At 36.8% G+C, this 27811-nt stretch overlaps 1 protein-coding gene across 1 annotated transcript in view; it reads right to left on the bottom strand.

The window, feature by feature from the left end:
- LOC117339037 overlaps window positions 1-26301 on the bottom strand; it is a 67127-nt gene extending 40826 nt beyond the window's left edge. Inside the window, exons 1-18 of the mRNA XM_033900402.1 lie at window positions 26190-26301; window positions 23418-23558; window positions 22496-22652; window positions 21902-22080; window positions 21416-21637; window positions 20872-20986; window positions 19691-19963; window positions 10218-10481; window positions 9618-9850; window positions 8778-8870; window positions 7838-8041; window positions 7191-7412; window positions 6777-6853; window positions 6093-6366; window positions 5123-5234; window positions 2968-3076; window positions 2230-2387; window positions 117-229 (exon numbers count right to left, since the gene is read on the bottom strand). Coding sequence (XP_033756293.1) covers window positions 117-229; window positions 2230-2387; window positions 2968-3076; window positions 5123-5234; window positions 6093-6366; window positions 6777-6853; window positions 7191-7412; window positions 7838-8041; window positions 8778-8870; window positions 9618-9850; window positions 10218-10481; window positions 19691-19963; window positions 20872-20986; window positions 21416-21637; window positions 21902-22080; window positions 22496-22652; window positions 23418-23558; window positions 26190-26276 — 3033 coding nt within the window. The 5' untranslated portion in view covers window positions 26277-26301. The remainder of the gene's footprint in view (window positions 1-116; window positions 230-2229; window positions 2388-2967; window positions 3077-5122; window positions 5235-6092; window positions 6367-6776; window positions 6854-7190; window positions 7413-7837; window positions 8042-8777; window positions 8871-9617; window positions 9851-10217; window positions 10482-19690; window positions 19964-20871; window positions 20987-21415; window positions 21638-21901; window positions 22081-22495; window positions 22653-23417; window positions 23559-26189) is intronic.
- Window positions 26302-27811: the final 1510 nt, after the last annotated feature.

The following is a 27811-nucleotide window of genomic DNA, read 5'->3' as shown; positions in this document are numbered from 1 at the left end:
AAGTACAGTGTTGACTCTACACCTCAATGACAATTTTATATACAATAATAATATTATCACAACATACTGACACAAATTTTGTAACACAGTAACAATATTCTTTCATGGTATCTCACCTGAACTGTGTAGAAAGGATCATAACCAAATTCTGGGTATTGCAGCTTGGCTCCTGCCAGACATTTTGTCGGGGAGTACGCCCCGGAGTTAACATCTGCTGTGATATCTGCCCCTGTAGAAAATACATTTATATACTGTAAACATATTAATTACTACTGTAACACAACATTTATATACTGTAAACATATTAATTACTACTGTAACACAACATTTATATACTGTAAACATATTAATTACTACTGTAACACAACATTTATATACTGTAAACATATTAATTACTACTGTAACACAACATTTATATACTGTAACCATATTAATTACTACTGTAACACAACATTTATATACTGTAAACATATTAACTACTACTGTAACATAACATTTATATACTGTAAACATATTAATTACTACTGTAACACAACATTTATATACTGTAAACATATTAATTACTACTGTAACACAACATTTATATACTGTAACCATATTAATTACTACTGTAACACAACATTTATATACTGTAAACATATTAACTACTACTGTAACATAACATTTATATACTGTAAACATATTAACTACTACTGTAACATAACATTTATATACTGTAAACATATTAATTACTTCACAACATTTATATACTGTAACCATATTAATTACTACTGTAACACAACATTTATATACTGTAAACATATTAATTACTACTGTAACACAAAATTTATATACTGTAAACATATTTATTACTTCACAACATTTATATACTGTAAACATATTAATTACTTCACAACATTTATAAACTGTAAATATACTTAATTTGACAAACTCAAAGTTGAGCACAAAACCAAATTAAAACACATTAGTGGAATGATGAATTAGCACACAAAAAATGATTGTCATAGAAACCAATGTAGATAAACTACAATTAGTCCTGGTATAGTTTATTTTGTTTAAAAGTCCTATTAACAGCCAGGGTCATTTAAGGATATGTCCAGTTTTGGAGGTGGATGAAAGCCAGAGTACCCAGAGAAAAACCACCGGCCTACGGTCAGTACCTGGTAACTGTCTCACCTGGGTTTTGAACTTGCAACCTTAACTCTTTCCGTACTCACGACGACTACAGACGTCACAAAAATGTGCTCTTGTATCCTTCATGACGACTACACACGTCACAATTAACATGCCTTCCATCCTTTGTGACGACTCAAATCGTCGTAAAACATCGCGAAAGATGTTGATATTACTTGCTGGTTTAGCATAGTCATACGAAGGAATTGACACGGAAATGATGTTTTTAAGAAATAAAAAGCAATGTAAATATTGTATTGATGGTATATTTTACGTACCAGAAGCATAATTCATTCGTTAAGATGGTCTATTTCAAAGAATTCCGCCGGTTCATGCTGAGCTGTTTACATAGCTACAAAATGGCGGCCTCAAATTTACTTTCGTTTTCTGCGAGATTGTTGAGGTGTTAAACACAATAAAATCATTAAAAACGATAATATATATATAATTGAGTAACGTTTATCATCAAAATAAGTAAGAAATATGTAAAATATTTTTACACACCGAAAAAAACGATGTTTTGGCTGCGTGATTTCTTGCACATGTGTGACACATGTGCCGATTAACATGTCATTTCCCGCGATTCTGCCTGGTGATTTCGCCGTATTTTAAAGGAAAAATTGGGTAAAAGAGTTTCCGTACTCAGTACTTGTTCCATATGATAAACTTCATTTAATATTAAGCATTATACAACAGTAAAAGATCAGTAAAAGATCGTTTTATCGACGTCTGATGTGATAGCCATATGCTCCAATACACAAAGGACCTACCCAGCATTCACTTCCGGTAGCGACCGCGAAATTTGAATGAGTACGTTAAGAGTTAATGAGATGGAGGGACTAGTGATAAAGTGTCAGGGCACCTTAACCACTCGGCCACCACAATCAGCTCAATCATACTTTAGCGAAATGATTCCATTTTGGATAAATCATTGCTTGGCCAACAGATGCATAGCTACAAATGTTTGATAAGACAGCCAGACTATTGATAGATAGTACACGCATCACAAGTACCTAACAATAATATTAAACCAATCTAAGAACCTTAAATATTTACCAGCTTCTGAATCGGGACAGGCAAAGACATCGTATCCTTTACCACAGACTTCAACTCCTGTCTCTCCACAGTAACAAAACTCCTGGTGAAAATAAGTGACATCAACCGCATCGTCAGGGGGACAGAATCCATTGTAGATAGTGTCAGCAGGATCAACTCTGTCATAGAAATTCACAATCATTATGTGCATGTACTTCGTTCATTCAGTAATAACCCCATGGAGTTCACCCAAAAATTCTTTCTCACTGAGGGATGCTCTTTGCAAAATGCAGCAGTGCTTTTTTGTTTTTGAAATTTTCCTTTTTTTTCTCTAGGAGTATATATTAAAGTTCCATCAAAGCAAAATTTCCTATTCTGTATGTCATACAAATCTTCCATCTCACTTATATTTGCTCAAGTCCACATACTTCAACAAAATTCCATAATTGGAGTATTAGCTTTCAGCATTTGATGTTTTTTAATGACAACCAAAATCTACTAAGGTGTATAGCTAATTGATGTTATGATATTTTGATGGGAATCTGTTGAAATATTGGTAAACTAATGCATAAGCATGCAGACATGCTCAATCTTATTTACTTAGGTGGGAGGTGGAGATAATTCACAGATGGCATTCACAAACATCATAATTAAAATACCTCACCTGGATCTCTGTACCAGGTGAGGTTATAAACATATACCTCACCTAGATCTTTGTACCAGGTGAGGTCATAAACATATAAAGAAAGGCAGCCATACCTCCAACTCAGCGAGAAACTGTCAGGTCGCTCGGAATTTCCAGAGAAGAGCGTACCATCCTTCAGTGTTAAGTCATCGGAGATATCGTCATTAAGGGTCCCACAAAGACCTAAATATCACCATAAATATATAAATCTCTATCACACGTAATGATAATGTGAAGGCTCCTCTATCATCTATGTCAGTTCTGTGCTTGAGATAAACATACAAAGAGGAGACAAAATTGGGACAGAGAAGAGACAAATGACATAAACAAGAGGCCAAGAGGGCCTGCAAAGCTCAATTGGATAATTCAGTAATCATATAACCAAATACTGATAAAAGTTATATTACAAATATTTTCCTTTTTTTTAACTGCTTCTCCCATTAATGGTTCAAAGCAAATGTGGACCAAATCCTATCATTCTTAATGAAGAAAAAGGATTTTTATTTTTATTTTTTGCTACTATTTCCCCTATTTGGCCCCACCCTTGAAGATTCAAGGGCTTTTGCCCAATAATGCTCCACACCAAATTTCATCAAAATTCACTCAGGCCTTCAGGACTAGTAGCTTTTTAAAGACTTTACCTCTATTTCCCCAATTAAACCCTGTCTCTGTGGCCACAGGTGAACCACGCCCTCTGATTATACAACACTGGCTTTTCTTTACCGAATAATTCTCCAGATCAAATTTCATCAAATCCTTTCAGTTGTTTAGGACTAGTTAATTTAGTGATTTAAACAATTGACCTTAATTTCACCTACAGGCCCCACCCCTCCATCCCTATGAGACAGTCGCTTCCGTTACATATCATTGGATCTCCTTTACCAAATTATGCTTCAGACCTGTCATCAAAATCCATTGAGGAATTCAGGAGTACAGTGGACCCGCGATAATCCGGACGCCGATAGTCCGGAAAACTCGCAGTCCGGACGGAATAGCACGGGAACGGATTTCCGTAACGTTATTTGTACTCACCAGTCCGGAAATTCGGTTTCCGATTCCGGAAGCCCATTTTGGGAACGGAAAGTACTTTTCATTAGTAAATTTCCCCCGATAATCCGGACGATTTTTTCACCACGAGGAGAGAAAAATGTCGGGCAAGTCACTCGTGTCGACAGCTGTACAGACTATCGCTTGACACTGTGCGTAGTCATAGCGACCGCTGCCAGGTCATAGCCCCGGGTGTTTACCTGTGTTACAATGTAGCTCTGTTTTTATAACGGTACATTGCTTTTCTTTACGATCGACCTAAATGCTTCAGTATTAAAGGGTTTTATAGTGTAGACTGGTCTTGCTTTTATCAACTTGACGTACAATATCTATTATAGTTATTTTACATAGTGCTATTTCGTAGTTAGCAATAATTAATTCACTAACATACAGTATGTGATACGATACTTAATCAATCACAAATGCATGTAATAAATTTATTATCGGTAATTAACATCACTAACAATTGTATTGGGTAAACAAGGATATCGGCTTGTAACACCGTTACGTGTAATGACGACTCATTGAAAGATGCATGTTATTAATTACACACATGGTACATTTACCGGGTCTTTCATTTCAGGTTCATAATTTACGTAAAAAAACGTACATTGTACATAGTGGGTCTTTCATTTCAGGTATTTAACGTATGTAATTTCTACTCGTTTGTGAACCTCTGGGACGTAACCCATGTGTGTTGTTTGTAGGTCACATATGTCCGCTATAAATAAAACAACTTTCACTTCACATGTTCTTTTAAAAACATTGTTTATTTTTTAGTTTCTACAAAATAAAAGAAAACAAGAATCATATCAAGAACATAAGTATATTTATTTTTTAAAAAGACTGACAATTAGACGTGTTTATGAAATGTAAGTATGTCATTAAAACGTCCCGTATTGTATAGAGTCAAGGGAGATAACTCTTACACAACAATTTTTTTTGACCTGGTAGACGAAATTCGGTAGTCCGGAAAACTCGTAATCCGGACGGTTTGGGCTGGGAACGAAGGTGTTCGGATTATCGAGGGTCCACTGTATATATCTAGCGATTTAAAGAAATTGTTGATGGACAACGAACAAATGCTGGGCCATGGTACAAGTTCATCAGGCCTTCAGTCCTAGTGAGCTAAAAAGTATAAGATAAGTACCTGGTGGCAGTTTTTGATGCAGAATTACTTACCATAAGTATTGTTGTAATCTGCAGATGACGGCTTGAGCCAAACATTTAGATAATTCTGTCCTCGAATGACACTTCTCTTCACAATAAGCAATGTTCCGGTAGGGAATATTATCTGTTGAAAACAAGGGTGTATAATATGTTAAATTATCAGTTAATTCAGTCAAGGTGAAAAAAAAAGACAAATATTGAAACAAGATCGTCGATAGGGCAGGAAGAATTCTCCAGTAAATAAAGCAAGGTGACAAATATTAGCGAAAGCTCAAAGTGAAAATTATCAGTGACATAGGTCAAAGTGAAAGTCATCAGTGACAAAGGTCAAGGGGAAAATCACCAATGACAAAGGTCAACGTGAATGTCACCAGTGACAATGGTCAACGTGAATGTCACCAGTGACAAAATCACCAGTGCTAAACGCCAAGTGAGAGTCACCATTGAGTAGTCCAGTATGTCTACAGTAACAAATTTTCCTCCAGCAAAATACATATATATGCCAGGAGTGCTGACCAAGGATTACAAAAAAGGAAGTATCATACTGAGCAAGCAAAAATACAGCAACGTGGAACCTGAAAAGTCCAGATCACCTGGACGTGTAGACTTCAGATATATATAATATCTAGCCTCTTTTTGTTTGCACAATCCACAACTTTCTAATAAGTTAAAGATAAATGTCCATTATCAAAATACATGCTCATCTTACAACAAGTTGTAGCCTACATAATGGCCAATCAAGGTAATTTCTCGCTTGCACACCTGACTGAAAACCTGAAACACATTCTGTTGTGCAGGACTAACAAACTAATACACCTGACAGGTGAAAGTCTGGGTCAAAGTGACATGGTCAGTAAAAAAAACTTCCAATAAAAATGGTCAAGGTAAAGAATTTTTTATTTATTTATTTTTTAATACTTAAACACTTTTTATCTTACTGGTACTGTAGTATTGTAGAATGGTAGGAGGAATGGTTACAAACCCAGATTTCTCTGCCTTCATAGAAGCTAAGGATCCTCAGTCCTGGAGTGGGAATTCCATTCCTAAACATCTGTACAGTCATAGGATAGAATCCTGTATTTGATTGGTCAGGGCCACACTTGTCAATGGCGATGATATCATCATAGGCGCGGACAGCAACAGCACAGTTACACGATGCTCGGCCGTTACATCGTCGGTAGAATGCGCGGACCTCGTAGGGTAGAGTTCTATGATGGTAGAGGATGAACTCGCCCTCAAGCATGTTGTCATAGTGACTGTAAACACATAATGTTCATTATCTAATGATACATATTCATGTTAAAACCCGTTTTAATTACAATAACAGAGTTCAGATTTTCAATAAAACTACACAAAGGAAACTCCAGATTAACCAAACGTAAAGAAAGAATCTGTGGAAACAAATGTATTCACTGTTATTAAATTATGGTTGGTTTGTACAGATTTTTCATACCAAAATTCAAGCACTTTTCCAACACTTCTCTTCTCAATTTTCAATGTGCATTTTTTGGGCTAAACTTGTAGGGAATTGAGGTAGCGTTTGTCTTTAACACGATGTAAATAAACAGAATGTAAGTAAATAAACAGATGTGTTGTGTAAGTAAAGCGCTCAAAAGACTGCACTTGTAATACATAACCAAACATCGATAAAACATTTGATACTTACAGGTTATCAAAGGTGGTAATGTGAGGATCGTTGACAGAAACACACAGACCGGTCCGATCCCTGTTAACTACTGTCAGCTAGAATACATAAAATATAGATGTCATTTCTGTTAAAGATTGTAACACATTTGACCTTGAAAGTGTGTTAAGGTCATTTATATGAACAAACAGTCCTTCCTCCACTCAAGCTCAATATTATCACCCAAGACCTCTTGCTTAATGTGACTTTTAATGATTATAGCACATTTGACCCCTTTGACTTTGAAAGGAAGAAGTAATTTTAAGGACATTTGACAACAGCATGTGAGTTAATATTATGTACTGCATCATACAGCTGTTTCCTCCTCCTAGGACTCGTAGGGAAGTCAGGAAGGATAAAGGTCAAATATAAAGAATAAACAAATACATTTATTACCTGCGATTCCATCTTGAGAATTTTTGCCTGTTCCATGCTGCCACTGACGAAATAATCCGCATCCAATGAAATCTTTTCTGAGTAATTCCCGTCGATTAAGTTATCCAGTGTAGCCTTGACCTCTAGGTTATACCTGGCAGTCATCCAGTTGTCATTGGTGATGTTTACCATACAAAATGCCACAGGGTCTCTCTCTCCCCTTTTATACATACGGGATGAAACCTATTGTGTTTAAAGAGCAAAATGTCATTTAAAAAAAAAAAAAAAACTTCATTGTAAACATTCATATACATTCACAAGAACATATGAACATTTCTGGTAATAATAACTGCTTGGTATTCTCTATCTGGCCAACAAAATTCACATTTACCAGCTGTTCACATATTTATTGATGAATTAGTGGATTCAGGGACAACAACGCGAGTGTGTAAATCTAAATCAAAAAGGTCCTAGAATAATCGTATAAATTAAAAAGGTCCTAGAATAATCGTAAAATATTTCTAAGTCAGATACCTATTATTAACGCCACAGACTATCAAGCTTAATTTTCACAGATTGAATTATTACATAAAAGTCTCTGCATTCGTCAGAACATGTCAAACTGTAAAGAGTTAATGGTTCACAATAGACATATACAATAGACATACCTGTTGTACGACGGTACCATCAACACAGGTAAGGTTGTTGTTATCGGTGCTGACCACAGTTGTACTCAGTCTAACAGAACAGTCATTAGATGAAGTAAGATTCCTGTTTCTACACAGGACGTAGGGAGGGGCTGTCACATCTACAGTGAACAATTTAGGGTCTTCTCCCTCAAACAAAAACATGGCTTCTGCTCCTCCACTTATCTAAAAAAAAATAATTAAAAAAAAATAAATGAATAAAATGAATATGACTACTCTTTTTAATACAGCATATGTCTTCTTCATGAAGATGTTTTTAAGCAACCTATGTCGTCTTTTAAATTTCAGTTTTCTTAAAGCCTAAATGTTTATGGAGACTTAATTTCTAATTGCAGGTGCATTAAATGCTTAGTATTATGCCAGTGAATAAGTCTTGTATCAGTGCCATTTAGCTCTGTAAAGCAAAATCATCTGAAATATTTCAACAATTTTGGCTCTCTTTTACCAGAGCCTTTAAACAAGTATAACATTAGAGGTCATAGTTCCATGAAGATGTTTTAATACAAATTTAGCTTCTTAAAGCTAATGACCATCTAAGACCAGGACAAAACCCCGGGGCTAATAATTACTTATACCCAACAATAACAGATTAACAAAGCGGAATCCAATTATTACAAATTATCCGGTATGACCAAGTAAAGCAGCCCCAACCTGACCAAGGGGACAACCATTGTAGCATGAGTGTATTCCATCTGGTCAATTCCAGTAATGGTATACTTGGTTGTATGGTAGGGATTTTAACAGTTGCCAAGTACTGCACTAAGAATAAAGAGCCCTGGGCCAAACCATACCTCTGAACCATCAAAGGGTGCGCAAAACCAGTGTGCAAAACCAAAAAGAACAATGAAAACTTCATACCACAATCTGTGCAAACTTTTGATGGGTATACCATAATTCTTACCTTGATAGTTGCGGTATAGGGTTCCGACTTAACAAGAGTTCCTCTGGTCATTTCACAGTTACCATAGTAACAGGCACTGACGGCACACTGGAGCTAAAATCAAGATCATATCAATGAATTTCCAAAGCACCCTGGTAAATACAATGTACTAGCCGCAATATACCGCTTGAGATCTTCTCTTTAGCTCGATCGGTTGAGCGTAAGACTAGTAAGCCAGAGGTCCCGGGTTCGATCCCTAGCGGAGGCAGTGATTTAAATTTAATTAATCATGCGCTCTGTTACATATACATGTTTTATCTTTTGACATGGATACTAAACTGTCACTGTATATGGAATTCAGGAAATTATCTTTTTTCTAATTTCAATTATATGATGTCATAATGAGATACACAATAATACTGTGACATCAAGTTAACAGCAAAAATCACTGAAATCTTAAAACTGCCAATGAAACGAAATTAACTGAAAACAAAAACCAGTTATTGATTATCCAGTAAAATCTCACTGACATGTCCTTGTTTTCTTTTCTTTTATCATTCCTACCAAATATAATGTTCCCTGTTTGAGAAATTATGGTTGGTAGGTAGGTGGGCAATTTCACTTTTGATATTGTTGTAACGGATCACCGACCGCAACAGTGCTTCACTGGAAATTGATATATAAATTTAAGATTTGTTAGGAAATAGGTAGCTGCAATATAACGTAGCTCTGGATGACGGACAGACAATTTCTGACAGATGGCCGGCCGGAGAGCAGTGTAGGCAGAGTATGAATATTCGTTCTAGGAAACAAGGAGCAATCTATTTTATGTTATCTCAGGAGAATGCCATGATTTCTTACCACAGACCCATCTGCGAGGCTATTGGCATACTGTGTTGGTACCATTGACTCTGTCTCATTGTCCTTCAGAGTGTCTTCGTACAACTGAACTCCATCCACCTTCCACAGCACGTCATAAATGACATCCAATTCCGTAACGACCGATGGGAAAGTGCACATAAAACTATCATTTCCTGGTCCTTTGAAGGATGTCAGTAATGTAATATTGTCGACTGAAGGCCCTGGTAGTAATCCTACAGAAATATTCAACAAATATATGTTTACCTTCAGTTGTTAAATAAGTTGTCTTAGGATTTTGAACATGGCTAAATACTGAAACATCACTAACGGCCACACAATGTGTCTGATGTGATGGAAGGTGGCATGAGGTGATCACTACTTCTATGATGTATTCAGAACTTCACTGAAAACCAAATATATCTAAACAGGATTGGAATTAAGTGCCTAGAGGTACTCTATATTTCTAGGCATGTACTTTTTATTTCTAGGCTATGATGAGAAATCTAAACATGATTAGAAGTGCCTTGATATACTCTATTTCTATATTTCTACGCTATGATGAAAAATCACCTTTACTGATAGTTTTTACATAACACTTACGGTCTACACAGGTGCGGTAATGGTATTCCCAGGTCGAGTACAATGATCCATCACCCTTCTGGTTGCTTAGTGACAGGTCATTGAGGGCACAGAGTCCGGCTGATTTGCTGAATACAATATCTGTACAGTTTGAGTTGGCGTCACACAGTACCTGACAGTGGTCAACGGTCCAGACGCCCATATGTACGTTGTTGCTCTGTTGTTGGAATCTCATCTTATGTGGCCATTTTTTCCACTCCACATACTGTCCAGGACAACGGTCATCTAGCAGACAACGGTCAAATCAAATGATTAATTTACGGACATCCGGTCATCTAGCAGACAACGATCAAATCAAATAATTAATTAACAGACATCCGGTCATCTAGCAGACAACGATCAAATCAAATAATTAATTTTCGGACATTCAAAGATCTACAGACCACTTATCAGTAAAAATTCTCTATACTTTAAAAATATAGAAATAAATGTATCACATTTTCCAGGAAATTTACGTCCTTTTTGTTTAAAGGTTTTGGTAAAAAGTCAAGAATGAAACACCAAGAGAAAAATAATGTACATTATTTATATATTTTCTAATTTCATGCATATACAAGTCCTTAATTACAGTAATACTATTGAATTCAATGATTCATATTATCAATTATGCATTTACAAAGAAACTATCACCCAAAACATAGATACAGAAGAGTAAATGCAACAGTGGATATGATAAATTTATATATTTCAGTCACTCCGCCACAGATCAAACCCAGGACCTCTGGATTATTAGTCTTACACTCAACAGATTGAGCTAAAGAGAAGTTCCCTCTAGCCGAGCGGTATATTGCAACTAATGTTAGTATTTACTACATACCTGAAGACTAATAAAAGTGACAACCGACACCCTTCCTATTGAATATAAACTTTTTTGTCGCAAGGGAGGGAGCTTATTTTAGGATAAATATATTTCTGTAGTTACTATTGGGGTGAGACTTTAAAGGATATCACGGATGTAATGAAGTGTAGAGGCTAACTCTGGTAGGTAGAACAGCTATTCAACATATGATGTTAGATATCCATCTAGAGTTCAGAGTTCTTGTGTGTTTCAGTCCTTATTTGGTCATTGCATTTTTCGTCTCCTAAAAACTAAACAATAATCTGGTTTGTGCCAGATAATTGTGGATATAATTGTAAATTATTTATTGGTCAGCTTGTAATAATAATGACTAGAACACTGACAGGTCATCAAGGGTCTCGTTATGTGGCAATAATCATCAAGGTCGGCAAGGGTCTCGTTATGTGGCAATAATCATCAAGGTTGGCAAGGGTCTCGTTATGTGGCAATAATCATCAAGGTTGGCAAGGGCCTCGTTATGTGGCAATAATCATCAAGGTTGGAAAGGGTCTCGTTATGTGGCAATAATCATCAAGGTTGGCAAGGGCCTCGTTATGTGGCAATAATCATCAAGGTCGGTAAGGGCCTCGTTATGTGGCAATAATCATCAAGGTCGGTAAGGGCCTCGTTATGTGGCAATAATCATCAAGGTTGGCAAGGGTCTCGTTATGTGGCAATAATCATCAAGGTCGGTAAGGGTCTCGTTATGTGGCAATAATCATCAAGGTCGGTAAGGGCCTCGTTATGTGGCAATAATCATCAAGGTCGGTAAGGGTCTCGTTATGTGGCAATAATCATCAAGGTTGGCAAGGGTCTCGTTATGTGGCAATAATCATCAAGGTCGGTAAGGGTCTCGTTATGTGGCAATAATCATCAAGGTCGGTAAGGGCCTCGTTATGTGGCAATAATCATCAAGGTCGGTAAGGGTCTCGTTATGTGGCAATAATCATCAAGATTGGCAAGGGTCTCGTTATGTGGCAATAATCATCAAGGTCGGTAAGGGTATCGTTATGTGGCAATAATCATCAAGGTTGGCAAGGGCCTCGTTATGTGGCAATAATCATCAAGGTCGGTAAGGGTCTCGTTATGTGGCAATAATCATCAAGGTCGGTAAGGGTCTCGTTATGTGGCAATAATCATCAAGGTCGGTAAGGGCCTCATTATGTGGCAATAATCATCAAGTAGCCATCTACCCTGAACTTTGAGGATGACATTTAACAATTGGACTTTTAAAACAATTTGAAAGGAAGCAAAATATACAGTAAACATAAACGATGATGTGACTTTTGTTTCCATCCACCTCCATATTTGCTGGGCTGATGTGACTTTTGTTTCCATCCACCTCCATATTTGCTGGGCTAACGGTAATGAAAATACTGGTATAGAACTTGTTAACTTTGATCAGTTTTTCTTTTAACCTTTAACACCTCCCCAACTAAGAGCCAAGGTCATAGTCAGAGATTGTCTATGTCCTTAACCATTAAACCCAAATGGCCTTGAACTTTAACAAAGGGACCTTGACATTTGGTCAGTTGACTTCTTGTATATTTCTGACCAACTTTGCTTCATCATGTCAAAACAAAATGTTCATCAGTGAAAAAATACAAACTCTGATCTTGATGTTTAGCCCAGTGATCTTGACATCTGACCTGGTGGCCTTGACCTTGGGTCAACTGACTCTTTGCTTAATTCTGATCAGCATTGCTTCATAGTGTCATTACAATTTGTTTATCAGTGAAAAGATACCAAATTTGACCTTGACCTTTGACCCATACCTAGAGGGCAATAACTCTGTTTGAACAAGCTCCAAACAAAATCCTATACCAATCCTAAAGTGGGAATTGACTAAAGAGAAATCAGCTCTAGTGGGAAATTACAGGAAGCTTCAGAAATAATTCCAAGATGACGAATCCCAGTAACAAGGGGAGGTAATTCAAAGACATCCGTTTTGTCACCATAGCAACCAACCTTTTTGGAAATGTTTCGATGTTGTTCGACATACCTCATAACCCCTATGTACCAATTTTACCTAAGCCAGACGATATCAAAATTTCTACTAATCAGAGTCCTCAATTCTGTTACTGTGAACTTTCCGAAAATGTTACCATTTTAATTGAGCATACCTAAAAAATCCCTATATACCAATTTTTACCGAAACTGGAGACTGCAATTGAAAACCGGAAATGGGCTCTGGTGGAAAAACGGAGCAAACAAAAATTGTTTTCATGGATATTGGGCAATAATCTGAGCAAAATAGACTTCAGTCTTTATGGATTGTGAGATCAGTTATTTGGGGTTGTTATTTTTTCTTTGGTAGAAGAGAGTGGGAAATTAATTGCGGCCCAAGGCCTGCAATTAGAATGTGCTTTCTAATATAAATACATAAGCATGGCGATGTGGGCTTTAAAAGCGAAACATACATGGCAAACTGTTAGTAGTACCTCTGCAGTTGTATTACATCTGTGTGTAGATCATATTTCAAATAGATTTTTTCAATTTAAGTGAATGACAGCTTGATTTTAATCATTATTACTTCAATACTGCTGGATTTGACGATCATTTCAGTAGCAGATCATTGTCCTTGGTATCATAGGACATGTTTGTGCCGAAATATACTTGTATTTGTGTTTGACACACTTCCCACCATACAGGTTGAATTTCATTTATAGTTTCAGTGAATTAATTTTTTTTTCATGATTAAAATAGTTGCATATCATATTTCATTAACTAACTAGTCCAAAAGCAAAATTAGACAAATTTATATAATTGTGATCATTAAATCCTGGTCATTGTTTGAATTTGTCAAGTAATTTTCTAAAATTCAAAATTTCCTGCATTTATCCTCAAGACATGCATCAACACATCATAACATAATATTATAAGCTTGACGTTTTGTATTACCAGTAAGTTAAATTTAATTTAAATTCAAAAGTTGAAAAATTATACATGATATGGTTCCCCACCCAAAATAATCAAATTTTACTTAAAGTGACATAATGATTACATAATCATTAACAATATACGAGCGAGTATAAATTTGTCAAAACAAGATTTCTCACACATTGTTTTCTTTGGCACATATACATTGTAAGCGAAATGTTGAAATATGTTGGTATGGTATCTAAAGCAAAGATATTTTAAAATTTACTACTTATGCAAAAGCAAATGATATAATTTGGCCCTGTCCAAAGACCGGGTCTCAATAAAGGGCACGTAAGAGACTTTTATTTCAAATTATAAGCATTTAAATATAATATTTCATTAAAAACTTGGGGAAAAAAATATAATAAATTGTTGATACTTGCTTCACCTCATAATGAGATGAAGCAAATAATTTGAATAGGATAGCTGGTCAAAATGCAACAAGTTACACAGGCTGAAGTATTCAATATTTTTTGCAGAAATCTGTTTCAAATCTTGAAATTTTCATATTTAATCAATTAATAAGATGCAGTGTAGTGTCAGGACATTGGGAACTTTCCAGCTCACCACAGGTTCAATATAAATACCTTGTAGTCCTACAAATAAATGAAATGAAAACGAGATTTTTTGCAAAGTCTTTGGTAGGAAGGAAAGTAATCTTGTCGTCAAAGGCTCTATATATATAAGTTGTCTGTTCTGCATATATGCTTGGAATAAATTAATATAAAAATGACCATGAATGCCAAGATAAACAGTCACCAATAGAATTATTCTATAACCGTTGTAATGTTCAATGATAATGCTAGTCCTTCTCGTTGGAGTATGCAGTGCAGCACCTCAAGCTGGAGATTCCTGTTGTTGCGGTTTTTAGACATAAACAAACTATCACAGACAAGATAACTACAAATGCATTAACAGGTTACTGAAGTGAAAAATAATTTAATACGGAAACGAAAAAAACCCAAAATATAACAAAAGTAAATATCAATTAAATGAGAACTGTCTTCATGCATGATTAGCGTCGTTTGCTTCATCAACGTCAACGAACATGTAGGCCTATATATACTTAGGCCTATATACAAGTTTGCGTGATATTCTGAATGCTTGGTTGATATGTATTCATGGTTGTGACCAGTGACAAACACTGATCATGGCAAAACATCCATAACCTAGAACATTGCCTTTGATATCATAAAAAGAGTAAAAATTCCTGATACTGACACCATTACAAGTTACGGATATGCGGCTAGAACATTTCTTTGAATTAACGCAAACACAACAGACTTATGTTTGACTTCCGGAAATTGATCTCTGGAATGTTCTAGAAGCTTCCACAACATTCAATGAAACCTCCGAAAAATACAACTCATTTTCAAATCCCTATAGTACATGATCTGTGAAAGATATAGAAAAAAAAATCAAAATACTATTTTCTTTAGAGTTACTTTGACTTGTTATGTTTAGAGTTTCAGCTAGCCAGCTTTGACTTCTCAGGAACTAGAGGTCAAAATGCTGATTTTGACCTGTTTGACCAAAAATATCTCCATAACTAGATTTTGCCCATATGTAACACATATACCAAATGGTGGATCACCCTTAGTTCTATAAACATGGAAAATTTAAAACCTTTAATCCTCCACTTACACAAATGTAACTCTGATACCGCCCCTTCAGATAAACCTTTAATCCTCCACTTACACAAATGTAACTCTGATACCGCCCCTTCAGATAAACCTTTAATCCTCCACTTACACAAATGTAACTCTGATACCGCCCCTTCAGATAAACCTTTAATCCTCCACTTACACAAATGTAACTGATACCGCCCCTTCATATAAACCTTTAATCCTCCACTTACACAAATGTAACTCTGATACCGCCCCTAACTATACTTCATTCAATAAAGGAAGTGAAGTTACTGTCTTTCCACATTGAATAACGTTCATGTTCTCTTAGTGCCATGGTAGTATTTGTACTTACCAGTACATCATTCATGTCCTCTATGTGCCATGGTAATATTTGTACTTACCAGTACATCATTCATGTCCTCTATGTGCCATGGTAGTATTTGTACTTACCAGTACATCATTCATGTCCTCTATATGCCATGGTAGTATTTGTACTTACCAGTACATCATTCATGTTCTCTTAGTGCCATGGTAGTATTGGTACTTACCAGTACATCATTCATGCTCTCCTCTATGTGCCATGGTAGTATTTGTACTTACCAGTACATCATTCATGTTCTCTTTGTGCCATGGTAGTATTTGTACTTACCAGTACATCATTCATGTCCTCTATGTGCCATGGTAGTATTTGTACTTACCAGTACATCATTCATGTCCTCTTTGTGCCATGGTAGTATTTGTACTTACCAGTACATCATTCATGTCCTCTTTGTGCCATGGTAGTATTTGTACTTACCAGTACATCATTCATGTTCTCCTCTATGTACCATGGTAGTATTTGTACTTACCAGTACATCGTTCATGTCCTCCTCTATGTGCCATGGTAGTATTTGTACTTACCAGTACATCATTCATGTTCTCTATGTGCCATGGTAGTATTTGTACTTACCAGTACATCATTCATGTCCTCTTAGTGCCATGGTAGTATTTGTACTTACCAGTACATCATTCATGTCCTCTATGTGCCATGGTAGTATTTGTACTTACCAGTACATCATTCATGTCCTCTTAGTGCCATGGTAGTATTTGTACTTACCAGTACATCATTCATGTCCTCTATGTGCCATGGTAGTATTTGTACCTACCAGTACATCATTCATGTCCTCTTAGTGCCATGGTAGTATTTGTACTTACCAGTACATCATTCATGTCCTCTATGTGCCATGGTAGTATTTGTACTTACCAGTACATCATTCATGTCCTCTATGTGCCATGGTAGTATTTGTACTTACCAGTACATCATTCATGTCCTCTATGTGCCATGGTAGTATTTGTACTTACCAGTACATCATTTGTGTCCTCTATGTGCCATGGTAGTATTTGTACTTACCAGTACATCATTCATGTCCTCTATGTGCCATGGTAGTATTTGTACTTACCAGTACATCATTCATGTCCTCTATGTGCCATGGTAGTATTTGTATTTACCAGTACATCATTCATGTCCTCTATGTGCCATGGTAGTATTTGTACTTACCAGTACATCATTCATGTCCTCTATGTGTCATGGTAGTATTTGTACTTACCAGTACATCATTCATGGTCTCTATGTGCCATGGTAGCATTTGTACTTACCAGTACATCATTCATGTCCTCTATGTGCCATGGTAGTATTTGTATTTACCAGTACATCATTCATGTCCTCTATGTGCCATGGTAGTATTTGTACTTACCAGTACATCATTCATGTCCTCTATGTGCCATGGTAGTATTTGTACTTACCAGTACATCATTCATGTTCTCTATGTACCATGGTAGTATTTGTACTTACCAGTACATCATTCATGTCCTCTTTGTGCCATGGTAGTATTTGTACTTACCAGTACATCATTCATGTCCTCTTTGTGCCATGGTAGTATTTGTACTTACCAGTACATCATTCATGTCCTCTATGTGCCATGGTAGTATTTGTACTTACCAGTACATCATTCATGTCCTCTATGTGCCATGGTAGTATTTGTACTTACCAGTACATCATTCATGTCCTCTATGTGCCATGGTAGTATTTGTACTTACCAGTACATCATTCATGTCCTCTATGTGCCATGGTAGTATTTGTACTTACCAGTACATCATTCATGTTCTCCTCTATGTGCCATGGTAGTATTTGTACTTACCAGTACATCATTCATGTCCTCTTTGTGCCATGGTAGTATTTGTACTTACCAGTACATCATTCATGTCCTCTATGTGCCATGGTAGTATTTGTACTTACCAGTACATCATTCATGTCCTCTATGTGCCATGGTAGTATTTGTACTTACCAGTACATCATTCATGTCCTCTATATGCCATGGTAGTATTTGTACTTAAGTACATCATTCATGTCCTCTATGTGCCATGGTAGTATTTGTACTTACCAGTACATCATTCATGTCCTCTTTGTGTCATGGTAGTATTTGTACTTACCAGTACATCATTCATGTCCTCTATGTGCCATGGTAGTATTTGTACTTACCAGTACATCATTCGTGTTCTCTATGTGCCATGGTAGTATTTGTACTTACCAGTACATCATTCATGTCCTCTATGTGCCGTGGTAGTATTTGTACTTACCAGTACATCATTCATGTCCTCTATGTGCCATGGTAGTATTTGTACTTACCAGTACATCATTCATGTCCTCTATGTGCCATGGTAGTATTTGTACTTACCAGTACATCATTCATGTCCTCTATGTGCCATGGTAGTATTTGTACTTACCAGTACATCATTCATGTCCTCTATGTGCCATGGTAGTATTTGTACTTACCAGTACATCATTCATGGTCTCTATGTGCCATGGTAGTATTTGTACTTACCAGTACATCATTCATGTCCTCTATGTGCCATGGTAGTATTTGTACTTAAGTACATCATTCATGTCCTCTATGTGCCATGGTAGTATTTGTACTTAAGTACATCATTCATGTCCTCTATGTGCCATGGTAGTATTTGTACTTACCAGTACATCATTCGTGTTCTCTTTGTGTCATGGTAGTACATTTTATTTGTACTTACCAGTACATCATTCATGTCCTCTATGTGCCATGGTAGTATTTGTACTTACCAGTACATCATTCATGTCCTCTATGTGCCATGGTAGTATTTGTACTTAAGTACATCATTCATGTCCTCTATGTGCCATGGTAGAATTTGTACTTAAGTACATCATTCATGTCCTCTATGTGCCATGGTAGTATTTGTACTTACCAGTACATCATTCGTGTTCTCTATGTGCCATGGTAGTATTTGTACTTACCAGTACATCATTCATGTCCTCTATGTGCCATGGTAGTATTTGTACTTAAGTACATCATTCATGTCCTCTTTGTGCCATGGTAGTATTTGTACTTAAGTACATCATTCATGTTCTTTATGTGCCATGGTAGTATTTGTACTTACCAGTACCTCGTTCATCCTCCTCTATGTGCCATGGTAGTATTTGTACTTACCAGTACATCATTCATGTCCTCTATGTGCCATGGTAGTATTTGTACTTACCAGTACATCATTCATGTCCTCTATGTGCCATGGTAGTATTTGTACTTACCAGTACATCATTCATGTCCTCTATGTGCCATGGTAGTATTTGCACTTACCAGTACATCATTCATGCTCTCCTCTATGTGCCATGGTAGTATTTGTACTTACCAGTACATCATTCATGCTCTCCTCTATGTGCCATGGTAGTATTTGTACTTACCAGTACATCATTCATGTCCTCTATGTGCCATGGTAGTATTTGTATTTACCAGTACATGGTTCATCCTCCTCTTTGTGCCTTGGTAGTATTTGTACTTACCAGTACATCATTCATGCTCTCCTCTTTGTGCCATGGTAGTATTTGTACTTACCAGTACATCATTCATGTCCTCTATGTGCCATGGTAGTATTTGTACTTACCAGTACATCATTCATGCTCTCCTCTATGTGCCATGGTAGTATTTGTACTTACCAGTACATCATTCATGTCCTCTTTGTGCCATGGTAGTATTTGTACTTACCAGTACACTGCCATTCAGAATAAGTCCACTTGCTGTCAAATCCTCCGACGTCAACATAGGCTGTCACATCAGCGACCTGATACGGCGACAGATTACACACAGATGTGGATGAGTCGTAGTCGAGGGAGCGACACTGGAAGGAGCCGTCGAATGTTGAACAGACACCCTGGCATTCCTCCAGACTGCCTATACTGGTGGATGTGTTGAGGTTGTAAAACGCCATAGCAGAGGAATTGTGAACGGTCCACTGAAGTGGTGATGTCAGACAGGGACCTAGTAAACAGCAAGGATAAAACAATGTTATAGTCTCCCATATCATACTGCCATCTCTACATAATAAGTATTCCTTTTACACAACCAGAGTAGTCTCCCATATCATACAGCCATCTCTACATAATAAGTATTCCTTTTACACAACCAGAGTAGTCTCCCATATCATACAGCCATCTCTACATAATAAGTATTCCTTTTACACAACCAGAGTAGTCTCCCATATCATACAGCCATCTCTACATAATAAGTATTCCTTTTACACAACCCGGGACCCATACCACAGACATGTCATAACAACATCTCAACAAGTTGATCACAAATGTCAAATATGTGTTTCTGCCTGGGATACTAACAAACAGTAATTGGCTTCCCATTGGCGACCTGGTGGAAAATGTCTACCTAGCCTAATCTACCGTCTTTTTCAAACTCTTTACATCATAATGTGCTCCAATCGATTATTTCTCTTCCTCATGGGCTTATTACATAATATTTACATTTGGCACCGCAGTCTCCAATTGCCTCAAGATAGGCTGCATCTATGAGTGGATAGATGCAGTCAAGATCACATGACGTAATTGTTACATTATTTTGATCAACATCATGGAAATGCTTCACAATACTCCACAGATGCTACTAGGGCGTTATTTGTTATCCTCATCATGGCAAAGCTTTGTACTGTGTGTCAGATGGCTTGTAAATTAATCAGAAAATGAATTTGATTTAAAGACACCATTCTTTTATATGATCATTCAGGGAAATGGGTGAAAATAAAGCACATATCTATAAAGACAAGTTAAACATATAAAGTAAACATAACAATCTGTGATAGATTGTATTTATTGTCAATCTAACAAGCGTTTATTTGTTAGATAAATATGGTAGTTCTATGTGTTGGTGATCTGTATTACCTGGACGAGTACTCCATGTTGTAGAATTGACTTCAGGTGCACAGATCTGCTGGTCGTCCGTGGGATTTAATGTCAGATTGAGGTAGCACCAACCTTCTATAACACAGACATCCCCCTGTAACATCAAACAGTGAAGGCTTTGCCTGATGTTTTGCATTTGCAATAATATTTTTTTCTTCCTCATCTTAAGACAGATATTGATCTTGTATTACTAATTTGTTGTTATAATGCTTTTTAAATTATTTTCCTTTAAACTGTTTTCTTATTTCTCCAAAGAATTCCTACAATTATCAAATTCACTTCTTTTGATAAGTTGGCACTTTTCTTTTTTGAATCTTAAATCTAGAACTTTCCTTGTCTATAACTCTCCTTCAAGGACATCCTCTTAAAACTATGAGACTTAGAAGCCTTCAAGACTCTTGATATAATCTTTTTTCAAGTTCAGTTTTGTCAGCAATTTAACTTTTTGACCTTTTCAAGTCAAATAAAGCTTACCTATTGAGTTCACAATCCATCGGCAACATAAAGATCAATTAAAGCTTACCTTCTGAGTACACGATCCATCAACAATGTTACACGAGTAACACATAGGGTCATAGGTCAAATGCAGAACAGTATTGCTGATGTTGCTGGTCGAATTTATGTTGCTAACAGCAACCATGTAATTGCCGGATGCTGGTAAAGAACATCGGACTTCTGAGAAACTGACAAATGTCACCGGAGACTCCTGCCAGGTTCCTGATACCTGATAACCAGTCTCGTTAACCTGCATAAAACATGGTATTATTGAATTACAATTATGTATCATTTCAAAGACTAGGATAGTGGATATTATCTTCTTTAATTGAAAATAGGTCAAGGTCATTTGTTCAAACAAACTTAATAGCGTCCTTTCATGCCAGTATACTACTGGTCCAATATCATGCAGTGGGTCTTTTGATAACTAAGTCATTTAAGAGGACAAGTTGATGGTGGAAACTCCACCATGACAAAAGCAACACTTTGGGCTGGTAAGTTGGCGGCAACTAACCTGAATTTCCTGGTGGTAACAGGTTAGGTTTTCTGTGTTAATGAAAGTATGTCCTGTAAGATGGACACTCTGACAGGGAGACGTTCTAGAGTTACACAGTCCATCCACTGGTTGAAAGACACGGATTGTTGGCTGATCAACTATGTTAGAACTGCAGCTGGGATCACAGTCGCATCCACCTACAATATATCATTGGATATGGTCGGATGTTACAGGATGTTGTTAGGTTCCATTGGATTTTGCTTTGTTTTAATAAAACAACAAACAAAAGGATTAATCAGAATCCAATGTTTAGAATACAGATATACACTGTAAGACTGAAAAGTATATGATTCTAGCGTGCCCGAGTTTAAAAATTCACCAAATCCAACTCTATTGGGTCATCAGCCACTGGGGTGGGCCAAACTCAAAATAACAACAGTATCAAACTGTAATCTCAGGGTTATAATTTAATTAAATTTGAATTATTTCCAGTTGAAGACAAAGTAAAGAAAAGGATGAAGAAATTCATAATATTCATAAAGCACCTCAAGAGCCTTCTATCTGTGAAGAGTACTATTCCAGTAGATCTCAACAAAGGTGTTTCAGACTCACCGGCAGTACAATGACTGTTGTCACACAGGTAAGGACATAGACCGACCACAGCTTGTGCCACTACTCCGCTGAACGTGGTATTCCGTTCAAGCTCAAACCAACATCGTCGCGATATCATCTCATTCAAAACAGAACCCCATCCTGGATCGTTTGTCCACTGTTCCATTATAGAAACATTAAAAGATATCTAAAAATTGCATAAGAGTCTTTTTTTCAGCATAAACTCAAATTTGAGAAATTAGAAATTTTACTCAGCTTGGTACATACAATTTGTTTGCTTTTCCAATACAATACCGGGGTACACGTCTTATTTGGAGACATAAAGGTGACATTGCAAGGATGATAAAGGTAAAACAGATTGTGTCTTACTTATTGAATGTATATCCTAAATTAGAAATTCAAACATCAAAGAAAGTTTTCCCCAAAATTATTAAAAATGACATATTTAAAGTATTAAGAGTTCAAAATGAACCTATTCTATTTTCTCCGACCATGTTTGAGCAATATTATTGAGCAATACCTTTTTATTTTTTTGTCTTTTGACACATTCAATGTTAAATATTCTGACTTTTCATCATTTTAGATATTTTCAAGGTTTAATACCAAGTTAGTGAATTTATTATATTTATGAAGGCAGAAGAAATCCTGGAAATCTATAATGTCACTTTTAAATAATGAATTATCAATGAAATAATTATGTAATCGGAAAGGTAAAATGCAACGTCCAGATTAGGACTCGAATCCCGGACCTCCAAAATCTAGCCATTTGAGCTACATGAAATGGTCAAATTTTCGAGGCAATCCACCTCTATGTCATGAGTCTTAGACATAAAATATTACAAATATGACAGCACGGACATAGAACTTGAAGCAAAGATGCAAATATATACAGTAATATTAAGAAATATAAGTCCATGTATACCCTTATATTCTCCTTGCAGTCTTCTACTTCCGATGGGAGGAGGAGCGGCACCACATTACCACAGGAATTATTTAGATGGCTGTTCACATCTGTACAGAGCTGGTTAGCTGTCGCTTCTGTAACACTGGGCCATCCTGTTGTCTGATGGATATGAAAACAGGTCATAAATGTACAACATTTAAATTATAATGATCCCGTGTTTCAAATTGGGATAACTCTATGCACATCAGAAGAAGAATAAATGATGTTTTAGAAATCTTTCATTATTTTCACAACTCTCCATCAATACATTATTTACCCTGCAGTCATCATTAACAACACAACTGCCAGATAACGCAAATTATTTGTGTCCGTATTATCTATGACAGAACTACTTTAACAAGTAAACTTTAAAACATTTATAGGTCAACATAAACTAAGTGGAGTATATGTTATAGCTGTTTATCAATTTTCATGGAATTATATAATAAACAAGAGGCCCATGGGCCTTAACGGTCATCTGACAAACACTTACACTTACAGCAGGGACACACACCCCAATCCAGCATTATTACCATAAATTATTTATCGCAGCCAGTTATGTTTTAGATCAAATTTGGTTTTTATCCATTTAGCTTGTCCAGGAAGAGCAGCATCATAAAGCAAAATTTTAGCCAAGTTCCCATTTTTGGGGCATGCCCCTCTGTCCCAATGGGTCAGACAAGACTCATTTATATCAATTAGGATTGCCTTTCCCCAATGATGTTTCATACTAAATATGGTTGTAATCAATTAAGGCATTAAGGAGGAATTGCATTTTTAAGAAATGTTTAACCTAAGCACTCCTTTTGCCCCATCTTTTTTTCCCCAGGGGTCAAACCTGTCTCATTAAAAAATATGATTGCCGTCACCCAATATGTTTCACATCAAATTTGGTTGTAATGCACCAAAAGGTTAGGGAGGATTAGGATTTAACAGTAAATATTCACCAAAGTTCCCATTTTGGGGCCCTGCCCCTCAGGCCCCAGGGGTCACACTAGCCTCGTTTATATAAAATATGACCACCCTTCCCAAAGGATGTTTCACACCATATTTCGTATTAATCCACCCAAGGGTTAGAGAGAAGTAGATTTATAGCAAAAATTCACCAAAGTTCCCCTTTTGGGGCCCCGCCCCTCTGGCCCTAGGGGTCAAACCAGCCTCATTTATATAAAATATGATTGTCCTCCTACCAATGATGTTTCACACCAAATTTGGTAATAATTCACTATGGGTGTTAGGAGGAATAGGATTTTATAGCAAAATTTCATCAAAGTTCCCCTTTTGGGGCCCCGCCCCTCTGGCCCCAGGGGCCACACCAGCCTCGTTTATATAAAATATGACCACCCTCCCCCAATGATGTTTCACAACATATCTGGTTGAAATCTACTAAAGGGTTAAGGAGGAGTAGGATTTTATAGCAAAATTTCATCAAAGTTCCCCATTTGGGGCCCCACCCCTCAGGCCCCAGGGCTCACACTAGCCTCATTTATATAAAATATGACCGCCCTCCCCAAATGATGTTTCACAACATATCTGGTTGAAATCCACTAAAGGGTTAAGGAGGAGTAGGATTTTATAGCAAAATTTCATCAAAGTTCCCCTTTTGGGGCCCCGCCCCTCAGGCCCCAGGGGTCACACCAACTTCATTTATATAAAATATGACCGCCCTCCCCAAATGATGTTTCACAACATATCTGGTTGAAATCCACTAAAGGGTTAAGGAGGAGTAGGATTTTATAGCAAAATTTCATCAAAGTTCCCCTTTTGGGGCCCCGCCCCTCAGGCCCTAGTGGTCACACCAGCCTCATTTATATAAAATATGACCGCCCTCCCCAAATGATGTTTCACAACATATCTGGTTGAAATCCACTAAAGGGTTAAGGAGGAGTAGGATTTTATAGCAAAATTTCATCAAAGTTCCCCTTTTGGGGCCCCGCCCCTCAGGCCCCAGGGGTCACACCAACTTCATTTATATAAAATATGACCGCCCTCCCCCAATGATGTTTCACACCAAATTTAGTTGTAATCCACCCAAGGGTAAAGGAGGAGTAGGATTTTATAGCAATATTCACCTAAGTTCCCTTTTTGGGGCCCCGCCCTTCTGGCCCCAGGGGTCAGACCAGCCTCATTTATATAAAATATGATTGCCCTCCCCCAATGATGCTTCAAACTAAATTTGGAAGTAATCCACCCAAGGGTTAAGGAGGAGTAGCGTTTTGAAAGAAAAAGTTTACGGACGGCGCACGGCGCACGGCGCACGGCGGACGACGACGGACGAAGCACGATGACTATAGGTCATCCTGACCCTTTGGGTCAGATGACCTAAAAAGTCTGTCTCTGAATAATTGCACACGAATGTCCTGAATTTGCCAGAAAAGAATTTCCAACCAATATAAAAACAGGCTAACATGGGCATTCTTTGCATATTTTCATATTCCATGCAGTCATTTTCATGTTAACAGTATTTGATCCACTGACCATATTTCTCTTGATTTTTGGTCCTTAATTCCGCCGTTTCCACAAATTAAAGTACAGTGAAACCTGACTTTATCGCCACTCTATCGGTCCGAGTCAATGTGTCAGAAATAACTACGTGTCAGTAAAGTTAGTGTTGGCAATGACAGTGAGGGATGTTGCTGTTCCGGTGGATATGGTCGGTGTAAAGTCAGGTTTTTACTCTATATTTTGTAGCTTTTTATTACAGAATCATGAATGAAATTTAATATCACAATAACACACAGTATCACTTACAATGACGGGTGCACTGTTGTTGTACTCAAATGACCCCACTCTGTACACTGATTCTGAGGTAAAGGGGAAACAATTCTGGGGCACCATTTTGCCTCGTAATACAACATCAGTGATGTCCTCACCTGTAAAAACCATACAACATATAAACAAACCTTTCTGTTACTTAAGGTTTCATTGGAAAATTTATTTATAAATTAATTCAATGACATATAAATTTCAAAACTTATGTAAGCTATGGATGTGGAACTCAAATTTAAAATTCTTCTTTTTTTTATGATAATCGATATATACTTGATAACTCAACCTTGGAATATTAAGATTTCAACACAATTTTAGTCCTGTGATAATAAAAGTCAATCAAGGTCATTAATTTGAACAAAATTTATTGATGTTTATCCTAGCAAACTACTGACCTTAAATCATAATCCTGAGTCTCTTAATTATTGAAAAAATTGTTGTTTAAAAGATTTAAAGATATTTGACCCATGTGACCTTGAATGTAGGCCAAGGTCATTCATTTGAAGAAGCTTTGTGGCCCTCTATCCCAGCATGCTACTGGCCCAATAGCATGATCCTTGGTTATTGAGAAGTTGTTTAAAGGAAAAAGCTTATAAGCCAAGATGACGGACGGACAGACAAGTGAGTTTGCTTCCCTTTAAGAACACAACTTGGATTAAGTCTAATCTATATACAACCGTTTTGTGGTGATGACAACACAGATCCAGATTAAAGGAACAAAAGAGTTATTTCTTAAATATATCGCTTATTACCAACACATCATTCAAATTTGTTTTTAAATTTACGACTGTAATTTCATTTTTATTTTATTCCTTGTTTATTACCAAGGAAATACTGTTGGTCACTGCTGCAGCTTCGGACAAGTCCCCACTCATCACACGTGGCAAGTTCAGATCCCGAACACTGACAAAGACGGCCATCGGGAACAGTTCGTTCATCCTTTTTGTCCTCACAGAGCCCTGTATACATGCTGTCTGCCTCGGGAACCCTGTGTAAAAGAGAGGTCCGATATATGTCCCCATCCCTCTCTTAGGGCTATTCCATTAAAATATGTACCTGACCCCAGGACTCCAAAATAAATCACTTCTATCCGTGGTTGGATTTCCTTCCCCATTACCTCTTTGTAATTTACTAAATAAATTCTATGGGTGGTACCCCTTAACAAAACCTGGAGTCCTGGTGTAGGGTAGATATTTTACTGGAATAGCCCTTACTCTTTTCCAACCTCAAACGGTAAAAAAAAACACAATAAATCCTGAAAGAAGCATTAAAGGTCCAAAGCCTTTCTCTTTTCTCTGATGGTAATAGACTGAGTAAACACTCACATTATGTTTTGAAGATCTAAATTTATTCCGATATTTCACAAGGTGACATGTCCCCTACAGGTATTTATTACAATTATTAAATCACAAAACAAACTTTCAGATGTTACATGTTATGATGTAGTATACCTCCAGGACAGGGTAAACAGGTCTGGGTACTTTTATATATATATTATAATGTAATACATGTATACCTCCAGGATAGGGTAAACAGGTCTGGGTACTTTTATATATATGTTATAATGTAGTACATGTATACCTCCAGGACAGGGTAAACAGGTC

This window comes from Pecten maximus, chromosome 12 (assembly GCF_902652985.1).
Source record: "Pecten maximus chromosome 12, xPecMax1.1, whole genome shotgun sequence".
In the NCBI taxonomy this organism is placed as follows: Eukaryota; Metazoa; Mollusca; class Bivalvia; order Pectinida; family Pectinidae; genus Pecten; species Pecten maximus.
Note: the sequence above shows the minus strand (reverse complement) of the source record. Positions and strands in the feature narration are given on the sequence as shown.